This window comes from Pteropus medius, unplaced genomic scaffold (assembly GCF_902729225.1).
Source record: "Pteropus medius unplaced genomic scaffold, Ma_sr-lr_union100, whole genome shotgun sequence".
Classification (NCBI taxonomy): domain Eukaryota; kingdom Metazoa; phylum Chordata; class Mammalia; order Chiroptera; family Pteropodidae; genus Pteropus; species Pteropus medius.
Window position 1 is genome coordinate 14,757,428 of NW_024349797.1, and position 21,889 is coordinate 14,779,316.

At 42.8% G+C, this 21,889-nt stretch overlaps 1 protein-coding gene across 1 annotated transcript in view; it reads right to left on the minus strand.

The window, feature by feature from the left end:
- Positions 1 to 15,028, minus strand: part of RPS6KA5 (ribosomal protein S6 kinase A5) — a 143,864-nt gene extending 128,836 nt beyond the window's left edge. Inside the window, exon 1 of the mRNA XM_039884352.1 lies at positions 14,703 to 15,028. Within this exon, the coding sequence (XP_039740286.1) occupies positions 14,703 to 14,802 (100 nt within the window). The 5' untranslated portion in view covers positions 14,803 to 15,028. The remainder of the gene's footprint in view (positions 1 to 14,702) is intronic.
- Between the last annotated feature and the right edge of the window lie 6,861 nt (positions 15,029 to 21,889).

Consider the following 21,889-nt stretch of genomic DNA (forward strand, 5'->3'; position numbering starts at 1 on the left):
AAAAAAAAGGAAGAAACGAAACAAAAAGTTGACTGAACTCAGAAAAAAAGGTACACAGACATTTTCCAAAAGACTCAGGGCTCTACATCTCTCCACAATGAAGCACGGGGACAGGAAAGGAATTTATTAGCAAAGGGATGAGCACACGCACAGGACAACTGTAGATTGGGGAACTATCAACAACCTCTATGGACAAATGGGTAAGGCCAGATCACTGAGGATTTTGAAAGACAAGCTAAGATTTCATCTTCAAAGGTGGAAAGGCAGTATAATCAAGAAAGAGAATGTGTTTGGGCTTCAGATAAACTCAGTTTAGAATTCGGGTTCTACTATTTACTAAAGCTGTGCTCAGCAATTATTTTTACCATACCATGCTCCTTATTTGTAATCTGATTGGATAGATAGATGGATGGACAGATGGATCGATGGACAGACAGGTAAACATATGGATAGACTCACACAGTGACACATAAAAGCACATACAGACACACACACACACACAAATAACAACTGTGCTTGTCTGAGTCTGGGTTCCTCCCGAAAGCAGAGCATCAGAAAAGAACTTGCATAGGCGATTTAATTGAGAAGACCAAGGAGGGTGAAACTGGAAAGGAGCATGAGCCAGTACCAGGCCAGCTTACTGAGATGCTCAGTGCTGTGGGCAACTGGACCTCAGTCTTGCCAAGACTCTCTAAGGAACCATTAGAAAGCTCTTAGAATTGTCCATGCAGAGACAAGAAGAAGAATTTCTCTATTGGCTCCTGGCCCTTAGGGGGACAATAAACTTCCAGGCACTTCTAGGCTGAACATGCCTCCGTGCCCTCCTACCTGTATTTCCTGCTGGGTGGGCCTTGGAGTAGCCCTGGAGCAGAAAGAAAGAGATGCACAGTCAGGGCGAAGTGACTCAAAACATGCATGAAAGTTCGAAGATAATGTGAAGTGGTACTTAAGAGGCAACTGAGGGAATATAGTTCAAACTCCCTTTGCCTCCATCATTGAATATATTTGTATCAAGTCATCACATTGTATATCTTAAACGTACACAATGTTATACGTCAATTATATCTCAATAAAGCTAGAGAAGAAATAAATTGGTCATTGAGTTGCCAAGGAGGAGCTGGCATAGCTACTACGTAATGGTGACAGGAAGGAACTTATCTTGAACTCAAGGGCTTTACTATGTTTCTTGTTGCTTCCATGCCTGGTGAATAATGCTGAACAGGCATTTGGGCAGATATAGTCCAACACAGTAAGGTAATGGAAGGCTCAGAACTCTCAGAGATGAAGGTCTTAATCATACAAGTCATGTAACATCCTGTCTGGCTGTCCATCTTTTTTGCCTTGTGACCTATTAGCCACTGCCACAGATTTCTGTGAGTCAAAGCACCCTGAATGCCATTCTGGCCCTTTATAGCAATTACATCCCCCTTGCCTCTGATGGTAAGTACCGCCATCTGGCCTTTGAAGTGAAGCCTGTTTCACTTCACCTAGTGCATTCTGTATCACTTTAAGAATGTTTTCTTTGTATCTTCCTAAAGAACACGGTCAGATGATGTGTTCTCCAGTCCCATATAATAAATCCATTCTAATATTCTCTCTTCTCTGAGACTTCTGACCTCGATGTTCTGCCAAAGCAATTCTTGCATATTTACTAATTGTAAGTCATATTCATGTCTAAGCTTCAAGAAACCAAACCACCCAGGCCATATATTAGGACCAGATTACTAGGATGTTAAACCCTGAGTTATGAATAGTGTTCCCATGTTAATAAAGTCTTCCCAGGCAGCCTTATTATCCTGCCACTCCTGGTCCAATACCTTCAACACCCACTCCTCCACATGCTCCTCCTATTCCGATCGGCACAAATTTGGCCAGATCCTGGAATTACTTGTCTAAGTATTTCCTCCCAATAAGAATATGTCTGATTAGATTATACTGGGATTACATCTAGTTATCGTTCTGGAAGCAACAGGAGTATGGGGTAGGCAGACTGAAGGAGGAAAAGCACCATGTTGTGAGGCATCCACCTCAATGGGATCTTTGCATGGTCTCCAAACAAGGGGAGGCTGTTCTCATCTATCAAGGCACCGATTCTGCCCATCCAGAGGACTCGGGGAAGTTCAGTTCAAGGTTCTCAGGCTCATCCACCTACATGTTCCCTATTCTTTCCATGTTAGGGGCCTCATTTTGGCCCTGAACACCTGTCAAAGATGTATAAGACAGGCAGAACCACTATGAACGATAGAGAATGAGGTTTGACCTCACACAGGTATGAGAGTTGGCTGGACAGTCTAAGTAAGGCTGTTGCTTCTGTATCAGGGGCCAAGGCTGAAGACAGTGGAGCAGGCAGTTGGAAAGTTCGACATGGAATGGGAAGGAGCAAGGGTAGCTGGAAGCCGAAAGGCAAACCAGAACCCACAAAGACAATAAGAACCCATGTCTGCCTCTCACTACCACCATGCCTCCAACTTGAATGATGTGGATCGCCTGCAAAAAGCCACACGCACTGGCCCAGGATCCTAAGAAGCTGATGGAGGTGACCTAACAGGAGCGGAAAGAGCTACTGGCCTGGCCAAAGCTCCACGCCAACAACGTGACACAGCAGAGCAGCAACAACGTGTGGAAGCTGCAGCAGTGCCCAGTACCAACCCTCCACTGCGAAGCACATATGGCTGCTGCTTCACCTCTGCCTTCCAAATCTCCCCCGAAATGTCTCTCGTGGCCATTGCTAACCCAGAATCCAGAAGGGAGTTCGGGGAAACGTAACTCCCATTTAGCTCAGCTGACACAGTACAAACCCACAGAAGATACACAGCTCTTCCACCTTTAGGATTAAATCATGAGCCCACTTTTCAAGCATCGTCTATCCTATAGTTACAGGCAATGAGGATCTTTTTGATGCTGCCACAGAGACCCTCTTTTCACAGCATGCCCTGCACTGATAACTGGCTGGCCTAAACTTGTCATTCTCTTGTTTTCAAGTTTTCTTAAGTTAAAAGAGGTCAGTCAACCTCAGGATCTCTATAATTACCACTGTCCCCATACCACTCAAATGCCAGAGCTATCACTTAACCAAACACTTCACTTTCCAGTCAATGCTAGTCCCCGTTCCCTGCGGGGGAGTCTTAGTAATTGTCACATAGCCGATGTTACCATCACCATCGCCATCAGCAATGGGGTCCTTGTTGCAGTCTCGCCAGTTGGTGATCTACTCCAATTTCCCATCCAAGGTATGCTTTCAACAGCCACTTCTGACTACTTGTCTTAGACGGGACTCACGTACAAACAACTTATTTGGAAGGTAACCCCGCGAGGAGTGAGGAAGAACTCCCAATTGAAAGTGGGAAGAAAGGAAAGCCAATACAAGGATGTGTTATCAACTCAATCTGGACCTTTTGAGAAACATATAGAATGCCTCTTAGAATTTTCTACTCTACTCTAGGATCGATACACAGAAGCATTTATTATCAACTCCCATCCCTCATTAGTTGAGAGCTGCCCCAGTGGAACTTAACACCCTACACTCTGGGATGTGCACTTGCACCTTCTGGACCAACTCCCACAAGTGCCCTAGATTTTGGAGAAGTCAAAGTCCTGAGGCGGAAAGTGAAAAATGTACAGCATGCATGCTTGAAATGAGATGTCATCAACCTGAAGTGAGGTGATGCCCTCAAACAACAGTCACTTCCACCGCTGGACTCCACAGTGAGGCAGATGGGATGTGAGCTAGTGCACCAGAGGTGTCAGAAACAATACCAGTCGCATCAGTGTGCCGTAAGAACTGAATGAGACACGCAAATGCTTGACAGAGTACCTAACACCTCGGGCTCAGTAAATGACAGCTATCGGCCTTAGGTTAGAGACTGAACTGTGTAGTGGCAGCAGTGAACAAGAAAGAGATAAAGAAGACATTTCAGAGTGATAACGGACACAGCTGGAAGAGCGAATCGGTGGCGAGGAGAATGTCAGGTAGAGGAAGAAGTCCAGGATGTTTCCACACAGGGTTCTGGCGGGATGGAGAACATCAATGACGCTAAACACAATGCAGAAAGCTGAAGGAAGACGCATTATTCAACTTGAGAGCGTGAGGTACCTATGGGCTATCCAAATGTTTTATGTTTAGTAAGCAGCTGGAAGTAACTGATATGAAAGAGATCAAAGCTGAAAATAGAGACCCGGATGGTAGTTGAAGCCATGATAATATTTGATTTTCTGGGAAGAATGTGTAGTTACAAAAAAAGAAGGCGACAAGGGATTGCCACACTTCACAAGCAGAGGGATGGAGGCAAGTGAAGGAGGGAGATGGGGCGAGGGCAGTGGGTGACAGAGAACCAGGAGGCGGGGCAGTGTCGCTGGGTAAAGGCGCACAGTACCAATGGCTCTCAAGAAGTTAAGACTGAATGGAGACATTTCCACCCAATCAGGGGAAAAGGGGGACACTGATAACCTTAGAGAGGACAGTTTCGGTAGAGTGACTGAGATGGAAGCCTGGCATTAGAGCATGCCAAAGAGTGCACGGGAGACAAAGCAGAAACAGCTGGTAAAAACTGTTTTTTCAAAAACTGGTGGAAAAGGGAGTAACAGCAAAAACTGAAGGGCCAGAATTTTTTAACAAGATTCAACTGTGTTTATGGGACAAAGAATTTGAACATCACGGAAAGGGAAGAATAAATAAGTTCTCTGAGGAAGAAGAAGATTTCAAAAAGAGATGTAAGAGCACAATCTGACTTAAGCATCTTTATTTAATCTGTTTAGATTTGTTTTTACTAAATCAACTAGGAAATGTGTATTTAGCATCTAATTTATGAGACGAACCTAATAAAGCTGTAAAATAACTTTCCTTTTAAAACTTTGTCTTTTCTTATTCGACATCACAAAAAATTAAGCTTCTTAGACAAATTCTGTTTCACTCAAAAGGTGACAATTGTATGCAGTGAGAAAAAAGTCTTTCTCTGCTATTTTAGTTTGTTTTTTCTCTTTGTCAGGGGAATACATTATTTATAAAACAACTTACCAGATAAACACTAATTTAGGGGGTATCCAGCCCAGCACGGACAGCACACAAACTCTGAAATCTAAAATCTTTAACCTCTGTCTGCAGGGTCCAATTAGCTCAACTCTACAAAATAAGCTTGAAAATAAGCTAAATAGCTAGCACATTAGGTTCCTTTTAACTGCCAGGTGGTAAGCTATTCTGAAGCTGTTTAGATTTGTGGTTGGGCCTCAAACCACTTCTCTGGACAGCATTCTGCTGGAGGCAGAACAAAGTTAAATTTAATATCTGTGTACTTTAAAACAATGCTGCCTACTTTTCTCCTATTGCTAGGGTCACTTGCCTTCAAGACTCACTGTATTTTTGGTGTCTAAAACAGCAATGTTTACTTACCCAACTGATGCTGGGATTACATGATTGAGCCAATATGAAAACCGAGTCAATAAGAAAACAAATGCTTGTAAAGCAGTAACAAACAGGCTTTTTCCCCCCAATACATGTACCAAGTAAATTTAACTTAGAAGAACTGAACTAAATATAAAACACTTCAAAAAGAAGAAAAAGAACATTATGCTTGCTAAGAATTCTGGCATGATCCAGACAACACGTTTAGGGAACTGACCTCTGTGGGAAGCACAGAAGCATTTCAATGGCTAATGCCTGAAAACCTCTTTCTGTAAATTGTTATACAACATTCTATAAAGTTTCACCTTGTAGCCATGTAAGTTTTGTATCAACCTGTGTTTTTCTATAGCTACAATTTTTTTAAAGCCCAGAATAACAATTTTTTAAACAATGAAAGTATTTTTTTCTTCTTGAATAAAGAATTGCTTTTCTTCACAATTCATAAAGAAAAAAATCCATGAGCTCAAAACTTCCATATCTTCCTGCCACCAAATCTACAAATGCACCTGTATCCTCCCCCTCTTCTCTCCTGTTATAATAGAAAGAGTGGGCCTTCTCTTATCAGAGGCCGTCTTCCCCCTGCCACCATCCCCTAGGGACCTTGATGCCATCAGCTATCCCCTCTTGTCTGTGTAGTTTCAACCTCTCTTTCTGTCATGGATCCAGACTACTGGTATTTAAGCATGTTCTAGCATCACTCATCGTAAACAACAACAAATAACACTCCCAACTCCAAACCCCACATTCCTCTCGGGCTAAGTCTCTCTCTTTAATCCCCTCCAGAACGGAGTCTCTCAAAGTTACATTCATTTGCATCCACACCTCCACCCATCCCAATGTGGCTTCACTCGCCAAATCTCCACCAGATCTGCCCTTCACTCGGACGTTAGTTGATCAGTCAGATTTAACAAACACCCCTTGAAGCACTGTCTCTCCTTGGCTTCTATAACCACAACATTCCTAGGTTTTCTCCTGGTTTTTCTCCTGGCTGCTCCTCCTCTGTATCCTTTCTTAGCAATTCCTTTCCCATCCATCCCCTAATTTTTGGAGTTTTTCAGGGCTTAGTTGTGAGTCCTCTCCGTCTTCCTCCATCTACAATCTCTCCTAAGGGGATCTCTCCTATACCTGGGCTTTAAATGTCATCTAAATGCCAAGGATTTTTATCTGCAGCCTAGGACAGACCCATATCCCGCTGATGACATAAAACAGTGTTTTAGATGAGCCTTGGGGCCAGACTGCATCCATGTTAAAACTAGCTCTTCTACTTACTTCCTGGGTAACCCCGAACAAGTTGATGACCCGTCTAAGACTCAATTTCTCCAGTTGTAAAACTGGAATAATAATAATATTCATTTCATAAACTCACTGTGGGATTGAGATGATGAAAGCACCTACTACTAGCACATAGTAAACTTTCATTATCCATGATTACCATTATTACCATATACGTCCATTAGAATATGTCGAGGCATCTCAAACTTCCTATAAAACTGGACCCTTTCTTTTCCGCCTGCCCCATTTGCCTCACCTCTGGTTCACCATCTATGAATTCTAAGGCAGAATTCTAAGATGACCCCAATGACCCTTTGCATGACCTCCTGCCCTTGAGTGAGTGACTATGAAGAGATACTTGTGATAAAGGGATTTTGCAAACCTGTAATCAAGGTCCCAAATCAGCTGACCTTACTATAGGAAGAGACCTAGAGGTCAGAGAAGGAGAGCTACAAGTCGGGAGTCAGAGCTGGCCTGAAGATGGAGGAACCGAACGAAGGAGAAGAAACACAGATGGTCTCTAGGAGCTGGCAGAGGACTCTAGGTTACAACCAGCAAGGAAACGGGGACCTCAGGCTGATGACTCTAGGAAATGAAAGTACAAGAAAGAGCTTAGAAGTGCATTTTTACCAGAGCCCCTAGATGCAAACTCGGTCTGGCTGCCACCTTAATTCCAGCCATGCCATGAGACTTCTAACCTACTGAACTGTGACCTAATAAATGAGTGCTATTACAAGCCACTAAATTTGTGGTAATTCCTTAAGCAACAACAGAAAATTAATGCACCATCTGAACAAATAGCACATTCAAACATATATTTGTACCAGACAGAAAAGCCCATTCCCAACACGATGCCAAGTTCTGTTGATTCTATCTCCTAAATACATCACAAATATAGTCACAATTATTCTTAATCTCTCATTATCACCTAATCCAAACCTGTATATTCCACTGAACGTCTGTAATAGCTTCCGAACTGGTCTCCCTTAATACAATCTTTCCTCCCATTCTCATAGCAATGAGAGTCAGTTTTTATAATGTAAAATGAATCTGAAAAACCCTTCAATCACTTGACACTACACTCAGGATAATGCCTGAACACCTCATCGTAACCTATGAAACCCTGCACGAAATAGCCCTGGCTACATTTCCAGTCCCACCTCCTGTGATTCTCATGCTTGGACACGATACTCAAGCCACAGAGGCTTTTCTTCCAGCAACCCTGGTGTGCCAAGCCATTCCCCCTCTAGGACCATCTGTGTCACTTCCTCCAGCAGAAACGCTTTGTCCCCCCATTCATCACCCCTTAATAACAAGAACATTACTTGAACACTACTGCTTCACAGAAGCCTTCCCTCACCCCTTACATGATGCCCAGTCACCCTGTGAGGCTCTCTCACAGAACCCTGTACCTCTTCGCAGAGTTCATCACAACTGCGATCATACAGTTAGTGGTATAATTATGTATTTAATGTCCTTCTCTTTTAGGTAAAGTTCAATGAGGGTAGAAGCCATGTCTAATTTGTTCCCTACTAAAACCCCGCATCTGGTACACTGCCTGAATTCAACAAATATAATGGATGAATAAAACTGTGGCTGTTCGCCCAACTTATAAATGGCAAAATTAGGTCAAAATGAATTTGAATTCGATATGTGTGTGGCCCCATTAGATCTGTCCTAATCTAGCCCTAATTACAGTGTTTCCTTACAAATAGATGACATTTATACCTAAAGGAAAAGCAGGGGCAAGTTCATGAGAAAAGGTTATTGCAAACCCACCTCTAAGATTCAGTGTTCATGCTCTCTTAACGCAGCAACATCTTTAGACATGAAGTGAAACATTATCCTTATTACATCTTTTAAGGAGCTTCTCCTCTAAGGAAAACACATCTGACTGCTCTCCCGATTACTGATGTGGTCGGAGGACAGAGCACTCCAGCTGACGAGATTTTCCAGTTAGGGACGGGGTGTTCCACTAAGGGAGAAAACCGCCCGGTACAAAGACGGCCTTGAGCACCATCTCCACCTTTTTGCCACTAGAATTCTTCTTCAAAAGGACGCCTCTATTTTACTGATTTCTCATTACGTGTTTTTTAAAAAACCAAACGTGCTAATAGAGACCTCACTTTTTGTTTCTTTTTAGGAGGGATATAAAAATAGCATAAACACCACACAACAGAGATTTTACTTAAGAAGCAAAATGCTGGATGGAAAATCAAATATCTTCCCATATCTTCCATATTATGTATGTGTATATGTGTTTATATGTAAGTGTATTGATTATATATTTATCTAATATCTCCGTGGTCCAGAAAAGACTTAAGGCAAATTACTGGGATTAACTAAAGCATAACAAAAGAAGAAAGAAAAAGAAAGTACAGGAACATAAAATGGTACCGGGAAGAGGCTGAAGATGTATGCCAGACCACAACTCTATGTGGTATAGCCCTGAGATGTGGAGCTTGCCAGCCACCGACTTGATAAAAGAGTTCTGGTCAGGGACCCAATTCAGAGCATCCCTATGAAAAACCGAGCAGCTGGTCAAAAGCAGTTTAGCTAGGCAAAAATCAATCCAGCATATTTTGGGGAAAGCAGACAGAGATATCACACACACACACACACACGCACGCACACACACACACACTATAAACAAATCTTATGAATACAGATACTTATTTTGGGGAAAGCAAACAGAGACATCACATAGACACAGACACAGACACACACACACAAACTATAAACAAATCTTATGAATACAGATACAAGAATTCTTCAATAAAATAGCAAACTGAATCCAGCATGGTACATAAAAAGAATTATATACCATGTCCAAGTGGGAGTCATCCCAGGAATGCAAGGTTGCCTTAACACTCAAAAAATCAACTAGTGTACTACACCATATCAATAAAACAAAAAACAAAAACTACACAATCATCTCCATAGATGTAGGAAAAAAACATTTGACAAAATCCAAAGCCTTTTCATGATAAAACCCAAACTAACTAGGAAAAGGAGGGAACTTCCTCAACCTGATAAAGGATCTATGAAAAACTCATAGCTAACCACTTGCTTAATGGTGAAAGACTAGAGCTTTCCGCCTAAGATCAAAAACAAGAGAAAGAGACAAAGATATCTGCTCTCACCAGTCTAGTGAACATTATACTGAGGGTTCTAGCCAGGGAAGTTAAGCAAGAATCTTAAGTAAAAGGCATGCAGATTAAAAAGGAAGAAGTAAAACTATCTCTCTTTGCTGATGACATAATCTTGTAAATAGAAAAGCCTAAGATATCCACTAATAGAACTGATAAAGTAAAAAACTAATAAACTAATTCAGCAATGTTGCAGTATACAAGATCAATGTACAAAAAATAAATTGTATCTCTACATATTTGCAATGAATAATCCACAAGCCAAATTTAAAAAATACTTTTACAACAGCATCAAAAAGAATAAAATACTTAGGAATAACATTAATAAAATGAATGCAAACATACTCTGCAAACTACAAAATGTTGCTGAAAGGAAAGAAGCTCTAAATAAATGGGAAAACATTCCACATTAGTGGATCAAGTCTTAATATGCTAAGTTGGCAACACTGTCAAAATTGATCTACAGATTCGATGCAATCCCTACCAGAATCCCAGATGGCTTCTTTGCAGAAATTCATGTGGAAATTCAAGGAACGCCGAATAGCCAAAACAATCTTGAAAAAGAGCAAAGCTGGAGGACTCACACTGCCCAATTTCAAAGCTTACTAAAGTTATAGTAGTCAAGACTAGACTAAGGATAGACATAAAAATCAGTGGACTTGACAAGGGTGCCACGACAATAAAATGAGGAAAGAAGTCTACCAACGAATGGGTCAAAACCTAAATATAACAGCTAGAACCATAAAACTCTTAAAAGAAACAGAGGCATAAATCTTCATGACCTAGGATTAGTGAATGATTTCTTAGATACAGCACCAAAAGCACAAAAAAAAAAAAAAAACCAAAAGAAAAAATAGATATATTGGACTTGGTCAAAATTAAAGTCTTTTGTCCCTCTAAGGATACCATCCAAAAAAACAAAAAGACAACTCACTTTATGACAGAATATTTGTAAACATATCTGATAAGGAACTTGTATCTAGAATATATAAAGATCTCTCAGATCTCAATAATAAAAAGACAAATTAACCAATTAAAAAATGGGCAAAGGATCTCAGTAGATATTTCTCCAAAGAATACAAATGTCCATAAGAACATGAAAAGAGTCTCAACATAATTAGTCATTAAGGAAACACAAAACCACAATGAGATACTACTTTATACTCACTAGGTTGGTTATAAGCAAAAAAAAAAAAAAACCCAGACAATAACAAGTGTTGACAAAGATGCGGAGAAACTGGAGCCTTTGTACATTGCTTGTGGGACTGTAAAGTGTTTCAGCTACTTTGGAAAACTTAATAAAGTTAAACATAGACTTATCATGTGATCCAGTAATTTTAATCTTAGTACATGCCCAAGAGAAATGAAAATATTGGTCCACTCAAAAACCTGTACGCAAATGTACACAGCAGCATCATTCACAATAGACAAAAAGTGGAAACCACCCAAATGTCAAGCAACTGATGAATGGATAAACAAAATATGGTATATCCATACAATGCAATTCCGTCAATTTAAAAAAGGAAGTGCTGATATATGCCACAAAATGATGAATCTTGAAACACTATGTTCAATGAAAGAAGCCAGTCATAAAAGACCACACATTGTAACATTCTATTATATCATAGTGTTCCTAGGCAAATACATAGAGATAGAAAGAAGAATTAGCAGTTGCCAAGGGCTGGCAATGGGTGGCAGAAATGTGGAATGACTGATGTAAGTGGGTAAGACATTTCTTTTTAAAGTGATGGAAATGTTCTAAAATTAGATTGTGGCAATGGTTGTATAACTCTATAGATACACTAAAATCCACTGAATTGTACATTTTTAAAAAGTGGATTTTATGGTATATAAATTATACCTCAAAAAACCCTGTTTAACAAAAAAGACATCATGGCTTCCACTCTGCTCTCTCTTCAATCACTTGTTCTGGGGGAGCCAACCATTAAGTTGTGAGGACATTCAAGCACCTGTGTGAAGAGGTCCACATGGCAAGGAACTGAAGCATCCTGCCAACAACACATGAGTGAGCTGTCTTAGAAGGGAGCCTCTAGCCCCTTCACAAGTCTTCAGGTGACTGCAGTCCTGGCCAACATCTTGACTACAACCTCATAAGAGACCCTCAAGATAAGCAACTCCTAAAGTCCTGACACACAGAAATCATGTTGCTTTACAAGCCACTAAGTTTCAGGGGGGAAATTTGTTACACAACAAAAGATAACTAATACCTCTTTCTTGACCCTCCTCAGTGTTAGGCTCTCTCTCCCAATGATGGACAGCTAAGGGAATGTCTTCCAAGCAACCCTTCCTCTTCTAAGAGTTTAGTAACCCTCCCGCCCCCACCCCATCCATATGTTTACTGTAGTAGCTGTCATGGTGGTAGAACATAGTCCCATTCCCTGGCCCTAGGTGAATGATCCAAAAGAGGGTACCTGACTAAAGCCAGGCCAAAATAAAGTCCTGGGATCATGGGGAGTTAATGCTACATTTCAGAAGACAATGTACAGAAAAAGATGATAGCCTGGCGATGAGGCATAGCCTGAACACAAAATGAGTGATTTATTTTCCAAGTTACACTGGATAAATTCACATACTGTAAGAAAAGATACTGCTATGGAGTGACTTTCAGATTTACATTCAACCAACATCTGAGTGCCTAATGTGTGTCAAGCAACCTGCTGAGCACTTTTCCAAACAGGATCTCACTCAATTCTCACATTCTGTAGATGAGAGAAGTCTGAAAGATTGAAGTGACTTGCCCAAGTCTACACAGCTAGTAAGTGGCAGAGCTGGGATTTAGAATGAAGTCTTCCAATTCCATGTCCAGGTATGTCATAGTACTCTGTCTACACGATTGCAACAATTTCCATGTCCTGACATTTGATTTTTATTGACTTTTCATCCTATGGTATGCCATACAGTGTTGGCACAAATGGGCAATCACCAACTGCTGACTTGATATGACTATGTAACGTGTCTACGTCATGAGAAGCAAGGGACCGCATCAGATCAAATTACTTTGGTGCCTATTATAGCATCATGTGCTGACAAGGAGCACAGTTGGCTGAAGATGAGTGAATTTTTCTAGTTGTATGTTAACAGTGTTTTTGACCACTATATTCGGTCAGTTGTTCCAAAGATCAGCAAGAAATAAAAAAGACTGTTCATTTCCTTTGACAGTTAACAGTTCTAATGAATTCAGTATAATCTCACCATCCATCAGAAAAATTTCTGAAATGCAAACTTGAAGCTGATGATTCACACAGTAGAGAAGGGAAAATAAAGCAGTACTCATTGTTTTCTACAAAACTAGCATTGTTTGCAAAACCCAGAAACTGAGCAGTTGGTTGACTACCAATAACGAGTAGGTTGCTCTTTGGTCATTTAGCAAAAAGCTGCTTGTTGTACCACGGTCAATGGCTGAGGAGCATATGACTTCAAGTAGCGTATGCTGTACAGGATTCTACACATATAAATCAGTGAATCGTTATGTAAGATGGGAAAAAGATATTTAAAATCTCTATACCAGAAAGCACCTGACACTGAGCCTGGCACAAATCAGATATTAATACTTAATAAATGCTTGACTTAACAGCCTTTTGAAAACATCAGTTGTCTATTAAACTGCGAGAGAAAAATCAAACCAACCAAACCTGCATAGGTTATAATAGGAACTCAGAAAGACTGTGGAATAACTGGCTCAAGATACATAACAAATTCACAACGACCAAAAACACAATGTTTAAAGATGTTGAAATAAGTAAGCATCCTTTAAGTCACTAGACTTGTAGTCGTGGAATAACTGGCAATCAAATTAGAAATAACGAAAACTAAAACAACAGTGACAGATCTAACTTCACAACTTGTTCAAAACAGTAAGAAGGTGTACTAGGCATACACCTGAAGCCTACTGTAAAAACTCTGTCTACATAATAAAAGAATATCCCAATATGCCAAAGAAGTTAAATCAAAAACCTATACAAACGTTCACAATATTTAATAGTAATAATGAATAAATTATCTGCTCAGAAATGAAATCTCTAACACGAATGGGCTCCACAAATATAAATCCAAACTTACTGATCAGTCCAAACAAGCATTTTCTAAAATGAACAACCCAGACCCACGCAATGAATAAAGTAATTTAACCAGTATAAAGCATAGAGACAACTGTAGCGATCTCAAACATTAGAACGTAAGTGCTTAAGTCGGCTAGTTTTACCGAGAGCTTTAAATTTACAGAGCCTGCATCTCAGAAGACCTTTGAGAGAAATTTAGGGCCAAGTATAGTATTTCATGACAATTGCAAATAAAAGCACTCAGTCCCTGGAGCCCGCGATCCCGCATTATCTCACTGGAGGCTGCACTCCTGAAAAGCCCGGGGACAGCAACCCTTTTATCTCGCACAGGACCCCAGCACATTAGAGGGTGGTTCCACAAACCACCACCGGGACCACCTCTAGGGAACTAGAGGGGTGGAGAAGTGAGTCACGCTCCCAAAACAACTATCGTTCACCCCACACTGAGGAAGGCGCACCTTTTACCCCAAACAGGATGCAGTGACAGATGTGTCACCTGTGCGGGAACGCGGCCCGGAGACATCCTCGGAGATGAGTGCCAACAGGCAGCTGTCGGCTGCCCCGCGGGCCCCAATGTCCAGAGCCCGCAGCTCATTCCTCGGCTCCGGAAAACTTTCCGCCCGCTCGCCCCCGGGGCTCCCCCACCACCCGGGACCCCCAGACTCCCGCCCCGCCCGCAAGGCCCCGCCCCCCAGGGCCACTGCCCAGCCCCGCGCCCCCCGGCCCGCGCCGGCACCCGCACCCGCGTGACCTCGGGGCGCGCCCCCGCTCCGGGCCCGGCCGACAGAGGGCGGGGTCGCTCACCCGTCCGCAGCTCGTGCTTGACAGTGAGGAGCTGCTCTCCCCCGGCGCCGCCGTCCCCGCCGGTCCCCGCGCCGCCGCCGCCGCCGCCGCCCTCCTCCATCTTCTCCGTTTTCCGATCCCGCGGGGTTCTCCGAGGGGACCTGGGAGACAGCGGACGCCCGGCCCCGCGCAGCTCCCGTGGCAGCCCCAGGAGCCGGGCACGGCGGCTCCAGAACTCGGGCGCAGAGCCGAGTCGCTTTCCCGCTCTGGCCGCACTGCTCGCTCCTCCGCCTCCTCCCCCTACGGCGGGCACCGCTAGTACCGCGCAACCAAACCGCCCCCTGCTCCACCGCCTCCTCCTCGGAGCCGCTCCGCCCACAGCCAGCCAGGTGCCGGAGCCATTCGGGCCGCCGCCGCTTATTGGGCGCAGGGCGCGCGCGTCCGCCAGCGCTCGCCGCCATTGGGCAGTGCGCTCTACGCTGCGCGAGCGCCCCGCCCCTCCCCAGAATTGTTGTCGCTCGGCGGGGCGGCCGCGGAGGGGGGAGCGCGACCATCCGACTGGGGAGGTCCGAGGTTCCGCCCCGCCCACCTTCCCTGGTGCGCACGCGTAGTCAGGATCTTCCCGTCCCTGACCTCCCCGAAATGGTCACACCCCTATTCCCCAGCTTCGATCTGTTAGTAAACAGTGTCTAGTAGTCAGGAGGCTCTCGGGGTCTCTGATTGGTTGTTGCTGAAAGAGGCGGGGTGGGCCGATTGGAACCTGTGGTCCGCCAATCACCGTGGACGGAGGCGGGGCCGGGAGGGGGAGGGGTGGGCTTCTCACACACGTGTTTGCAAACGTAAGTGAGGGTCCTAGACAGCGATACACAGGTGTGTGGCCAGCTGGAAGACAAAGTATCTTAAAAAGGTGTTAGTCGCCCTGGTGAGCCCTAAACAAATTAAGTGGAGCTTATGCTTAAATACAGGTAGTTCTTAGATAGCAAAAATTCACGATCCCAGCTCTCAATGAGGACTTTTATAAAAGACAGGCATTTACATTTCGTACAAGCCGCATCCAAAGCACCAAAAGGATACAGAGATTAATAAAATAGAATACAATCTCTGCCCCTAAGCAGCTTTCAATAGAACGTGAGAAACAATCTGTGTACATACACAGTAAACTATAAAGCTGAATTTGAAATAAAACAGTCATACAAACTGTTAGAAAATCGCACAGATGGCAATGATTATTCTCAGTAGAGGAGCTGGGGAAGGCTTTTAGGGCAAGGAGGCATTTGAAATAACCAACTTAAAGGATGAGTAAGATGGAAATAGCAGAAGCAGACGTTTCATGCAGATATGTTAACTGTAAGCACAGGCCTGGAGGTAGAGAAGACAAGGATGGGTTAAGAAACAGATGAGGCTGAATGAAATATGATGTGAGAGATACAGTCCAAACGTAAGGTGTGGTAAGATAATGCAGAACCTTGATTACATGCTGAGCAGTGAAGATTTTATTTAGTTCAGGATGCGGGGCCTCAAAGAGTAGTTACACTCATCAAAACTGTTCTCTTGGAAGTTAGTGAAAAGGATGGACTGAAGTGAGGAAGAGAAAGATAGCAGGGCAAGAATACTGTTTGCAAGGATAGAATTTATGGTGGCCTAATTTCTGGCAGTGGACATGAGAATGGGAAAAGGAGAAGATTAAGATGGACACTTGGATGTGATTCACATAGAAGTGAACTTTTAAATTAAGAGTAGATTAGACCAGAGGTCAGCAAAGTTTTTCTGTAAATGACCAAATAGTAAATATTTTAGACTTTGCTGACCATGTAGTCTCTTTCACAACTACTCCACTCTGCTATTGAAAGCCACCATAGACAGTAAGTAAACTAATGGATACGGCTATGTTCCAATAAAACTTTATATATGGACACTAAAATAATATTTCCCATAATTTTCATGTGTCATGATATATTATTCTTTTAATTCTGTTCAACCATTTTAAAATAGAAAAACCATTCTCAGCCCTTGGACCATTAAAAAAAAAACAGTCAGAAAACCAGAGTTGGCCTGCAGGCCATAGTTTGCAGACTCCTGCATTAGATTGCCATGGAAGATAAAGCAGAGAGGCCTCAGCAGCCCCTTCAGGTTGACCTCAGCTCCCTAGGCTTACCTGCCTAGAGCATTTATCCCACTAAGCCATAATTGCCTACTTACTTGTCTTTTTCCTCCACAAGTGATGTGCTATTTGTAGCCAGGGAATGGCTGTGCTCAATTCTTGTTTACTCAATGACTTTTACACCAATTATATACCAAGTGCTGTGGTAGATGCTAGAGGAACAGTGGGAGCTAATCATGCAATCCTTGCTCTCATAGAGCCTGCAGTCTAGAAATGGAAATCAATCGTAAGTCATTACATAAGAAAAATGTAAACTTTTCATTGTGATAATGCTGTAAAGGAAAATTACAGGGTGCTACAATAGGATATATCAGGAGGGCCTAATTTAGGTTGAAGCTTGAAGGCCTTTATAAGGAAGTATTATTTAAGCTGACTCTTTAAAGATGAGTAGATTTTAACCAGGATGTGGCAGAGATTGGCCTGATGCTCACCAATCTCATTTCCTCTTCCTGGACAGAGGAAAACTAAATATTTTTTTTCGTTTGCAGTTAGGCTAGGGTCATGTGACTGTGATCTGGCCAATGGGGTATGGGCAGATATGACGTGTGCTAGTTCCAGTTCTGGCAGGTAAAACCCTATGCATAATCACTCATACTTTCTTCTTTTTCCACAGCAACTACAAAGGCCACATTTTGAATATGGGGGACCACAAGTATGAGGAACCCTGAACCCCCAAGTCTCCACTTAAAGAAGAGCCACCATGACCTACAACAGACTGTCATGTGAGCAGTAAATAAATCTTATTAGGAATGAGCTACGGCAATGCTGGGATTATTTGCTACCAAAGCATAATCTAGCCTACCCTGATGATTTCACAAGTGAACTATTGGGGGAAGAAAATTCTGAGAACACGCAGATGCAAAGCCCTGACGCAGGCAAAGAGCCTACTGTATTATAGGGACCGAGAGGAAACCAACTGGGCCATAACACAGTAAACAGGAGATGAGGTGAGGGAGGTAGGCAGACACCCAATCACGAAGTGTGCGGTGGGACTTAATATTTTTGGAGTTTTTCCTGCGTGAAGACAGAAGCGATGGAAGGAATTTAAACAAGTGAATGATATACTTGGGGTAGTATTTTCAAAAGGTCACCATGGTTCATGTTTGGAGACTGGACTGGAGGGAGCAAGAGGAGATACAGGGAGACCAGTTAGGAGGTTATTACCGTAATCCGGGCAAAAAATGATAGTGGGGATAGTAGATATGAAAAGAAATGGAATATTTCTAGATATATAATGACATCAAAGTTCCTAGCATGAGGAACTGGGTGGATGGAAGAGGATGGTGCTACTATTTAAGGAGATGGGTGAATTCAAGGAAAAGCACATATCAGAGAGAATACCAAGAGTTTAACTTTGAAACATCCAATGCCAATATGAAGTAGCTATGTGGATATATGAGTCTGGAGCTTGCAGAGAGGTCTAGGGTACAGTTATAAATTTAGGAACCATTGGCATGTGGATGCTATTTGAGACCAGAGGTATGAGTAAGACTACCTAGGGAGATAATGTGCAGGAGAAAAGAGGAGCCCAGGACTGAAATCTAAGGAATTTCAACATTGTGACATTGGAATGAGAGAGTGGAGCCAGAGATGTAGGAGGACAATCTGGAGAGTTTTATATCTTGGAAGCCAAGTGTTTCAAGAAGGAGGGAGTGGTCAGCTATGCCACGTGCCCTGAGAAGGCACGTAAGGTGAGGTCTGGCAAGATCCCATGAATTTGCCAACTTGGGTGCCATTGGTGACAATACCCAAGGTGGTTTTGGCAGAGCAGTTGGGAGATAGAGTAGAAACAGTGTGTGGACGTCTTTTTCAAGGAGTTTTTCTCTGAAGGAAAATAGAGAAAGAAGGATCCAGGGAGTTTTTTGGGGTTTTTTTCCAAATAATTTTAAAATTGCAGAAGAGTTGCAAAAACAGTACAGAATTCCCACATACCCTTCACCCAGCTTTCCCCAGTGTTAATATATTACATACCATAGTTTAACCAACAAAGCTGAGAAATCAACATTGGTATAATATTATTAAATAAACTATAGACCCTACAGATGTTACCACTTTTTCCACACAAATGGTTTCTGTATTTTTAAACAGATGAAAAAATTAAAAGAAGAGTATACCATGACACGTGAAAAATTGTTTGAAATTTAAATCTCCATGTGCATAAAGTTTTATTGGAACACAACCATGTTCTTTCTGTGTGCCAGGATCCAATCCAGGACCTTCATTATATTTAGGTATGGCTCTTTAGTCTCTTCCAATCCATAGCAGTTCCTTAGTCTTCCCTTAACTTTCACTTAAACTCTTTTGAAAAGTACTGGTCAAGTATTTTGTAAAATGACCTTTGATTTTGGTTTGTCTGGTGTTTTCTTATGATTAAATTGAAGGCACACGTTTTTGTCAAGAGTGTCATGGAGCTGATGTGCTCTTCATCAGCTCACCGCATCAGGAGTACAAGAACTTTATAGTCTTATTACTTGTCATGTTAACCTTGGACACTTGGTTAAGGTGGTGTTTGCTATTTTTCTCTACTCTAAAGTTATTATTTTTCACATTATAATGAATGAATATTGCAAGGCTTGTGAGATACTTGTAGACTATGCAAATATCCTGTTTCTCCTTAATCTTTCACCCACTAATTTTAGCATCTGGTGGTAGATCTTGCCTACAGCAGTTGTGACCGTGATATTCTAATGGTAATTTTCTATTTAATTGTTTTTTAAGATCAGAAATACCGGAATATGTTTGGTGTTGAGATGGGTGGATGAGGAAGAGGTTGGAGAGCCAATGAAGAGAATCTCGGAAAAAAATCATTTGGGCTGGGACCGGCTGAGAGTTTTGCCGTTGATGGGAGGATGCCCCAAGTCTTTCCTCAAGAAAGAAGAGAAAAGAGAGGGCCTGGAGGCAGGCATGGACCAGCTTATAGACTTGGGGATCTTGGTCATCTTCCTCAAGAAAGAATAGAAAGGAGAGGGCCTAGTGGCAGGCATGGACCAGCTTATAGACTTGGGGGTCTTGGTCATCTCATCTCAGTATCCATAGCATCTAGAATAGGCTCCAGCTCAAAATGGGCTTTTAGTAAATGTTTATTGAATGAGTGAATGAATGTATGGTGGTGGTGTTGAGGGAGGGGGGGTTGGGAAACTACATTTAAAGAGTAGGTATAAAAAGAGAAGCCAATTTAGGGTATAATCTCAGTAAAACAGGAATACACCTTATAAGCCGATCCCTTCTGTAGACAGAAACCACTCAGACGCGCACACATGCAGCAAAGAGTTTATTTCCGAGACACAAGCCCTGTGTGCTGAGTGATGGAGGAGATGGGAGAAGATGGACTCAGGAATTGAGGATAGCGGGAACAGTTTGGAACCGTCACTGTGGAAAATAAATCGAGCAAGCCAGCTTGGATGATTGTTAACTGGCACTGGGGGCCCAGTTGGAGATAGAAAGCCCGAATCAGATACTTAAATGTCTTCCTCTAGCAACTTACATTTCCCCTCGAGGTTGGACAGCAACCTGGCTGAAGTTGAGTGACCCTGGAGCCCAAGTTGAGTGAGCAGGCAGGCAGTGCAGCCAAGAGTAAACTGCTAGCCTGGAGTCCAGTCTAGGAGCAGGAACTCATTAACATAAGTGAGTGAAACAGCACTTCTCAACCTTGGCTGCACGTTGGAGTCACCTCAGACCCCTGAAAAGTGTGACTTAATTGGTCTGCGGAAGGGCCTGGACTTTGGGGTTCTTTTTAAAGCTCTCTACATGATTATATTGTAGAACCAATTTTGTAATGTACAACTGTCATGTACAACCAGTAGAGGAGAGCTTGGTAAGTAAGAGTTTAGAGTTTTGAAATAGCAACATTTCAGAGGCAGTGGTGATGATGCTAGATAGGATAGGAAGAAAAATTATGAATCAGGGACTAGAAACACCAAATAGGACTGGCGAGGGAGCTTAGCTGATCAGACGGTGATATGGGAGGACGGCTTGAAAGCAAAGGAGGAAAAGTTGTTGAAATGGTGTGAGAAAATGGACGGCGGACTGGACGTAGTTGCTGGAATTGAGGAAACTATCTCTGCTCCCTCCTGCCCTGGGAAATGGACAGGTAGGGAGGGCGGGACTGTCTGTGAAAGGGCTGGGAAAGGGAACTCATTCAGGAGAAAGCCAGGTTTCTGCTAAGGCCAGGAAGAGTGATAGAGAAAAAAGCTTGAAAGAACGATTGTTTCCTTAGCAACTGCCTTTGGCCAGGCCTGCTGATACCTGGCACCAGACTGGGGCTCCCTGCTCACCTCCTTATCTTGTGGGCCTGCGTCTGTGGCGCCATGCTGTGTGGTTTCATTGATCCTTACCCTGGGGGGGTGGGGAGGGGCTAAAGCAAAGTTGGGAGGACTTGTCAATGTGAGCCAATAGGACTTAATGAACTATCATTCGTGCAGAGTGAGCAGGAAGCTCCTTACCTCTGGATTTATAAGCGTTCGGGTCAGGCCTTCCTTTAACTGGCTCCATCCAAACACTCAGCTGTATACCCAAATAAAAAAGAACTTCTTTCAAGAAGTCAAAGACAACATCATTGACATCTCGATTCTGTTTTTGACCCTGTCACAACCTTCACTGTGTGATATAGATCCACTAAGTTTAAGGGACTTGCTGCAGGATGCAGAGACAACAGAGTTAGGGAGTGTGAAGTTCATGTTCTTGGAAGACACCCAGCCTGTGCTGGAGTTGACACATTGCCACTGTTCTCAAAAAGGATGTTGGGAAGGCACACACACACCTCGAGTTCACAAATGGGAAGAAAATTTTTGAGAGGGGAGCAGCATTTAGGCAGTTTCTCACTCCACCTTCTGTGGCAGGTACAGCACACTTGGCTGAGTGGGAAATTCTGGTCTGATATCTGGCTGTGTGACCTGTGCCAATGACTGCACAGCTTGGGGAGACTTCAGAGGCATGCACATCACATATATATTCAGTTAAAGGTAGTAAAGACATTTTCACTCCCGTCCTCCCCAACCCTCCACTCTGATATCTTCTGGAAGCAACAAAAAAAAAAAAAAAAAAAAAA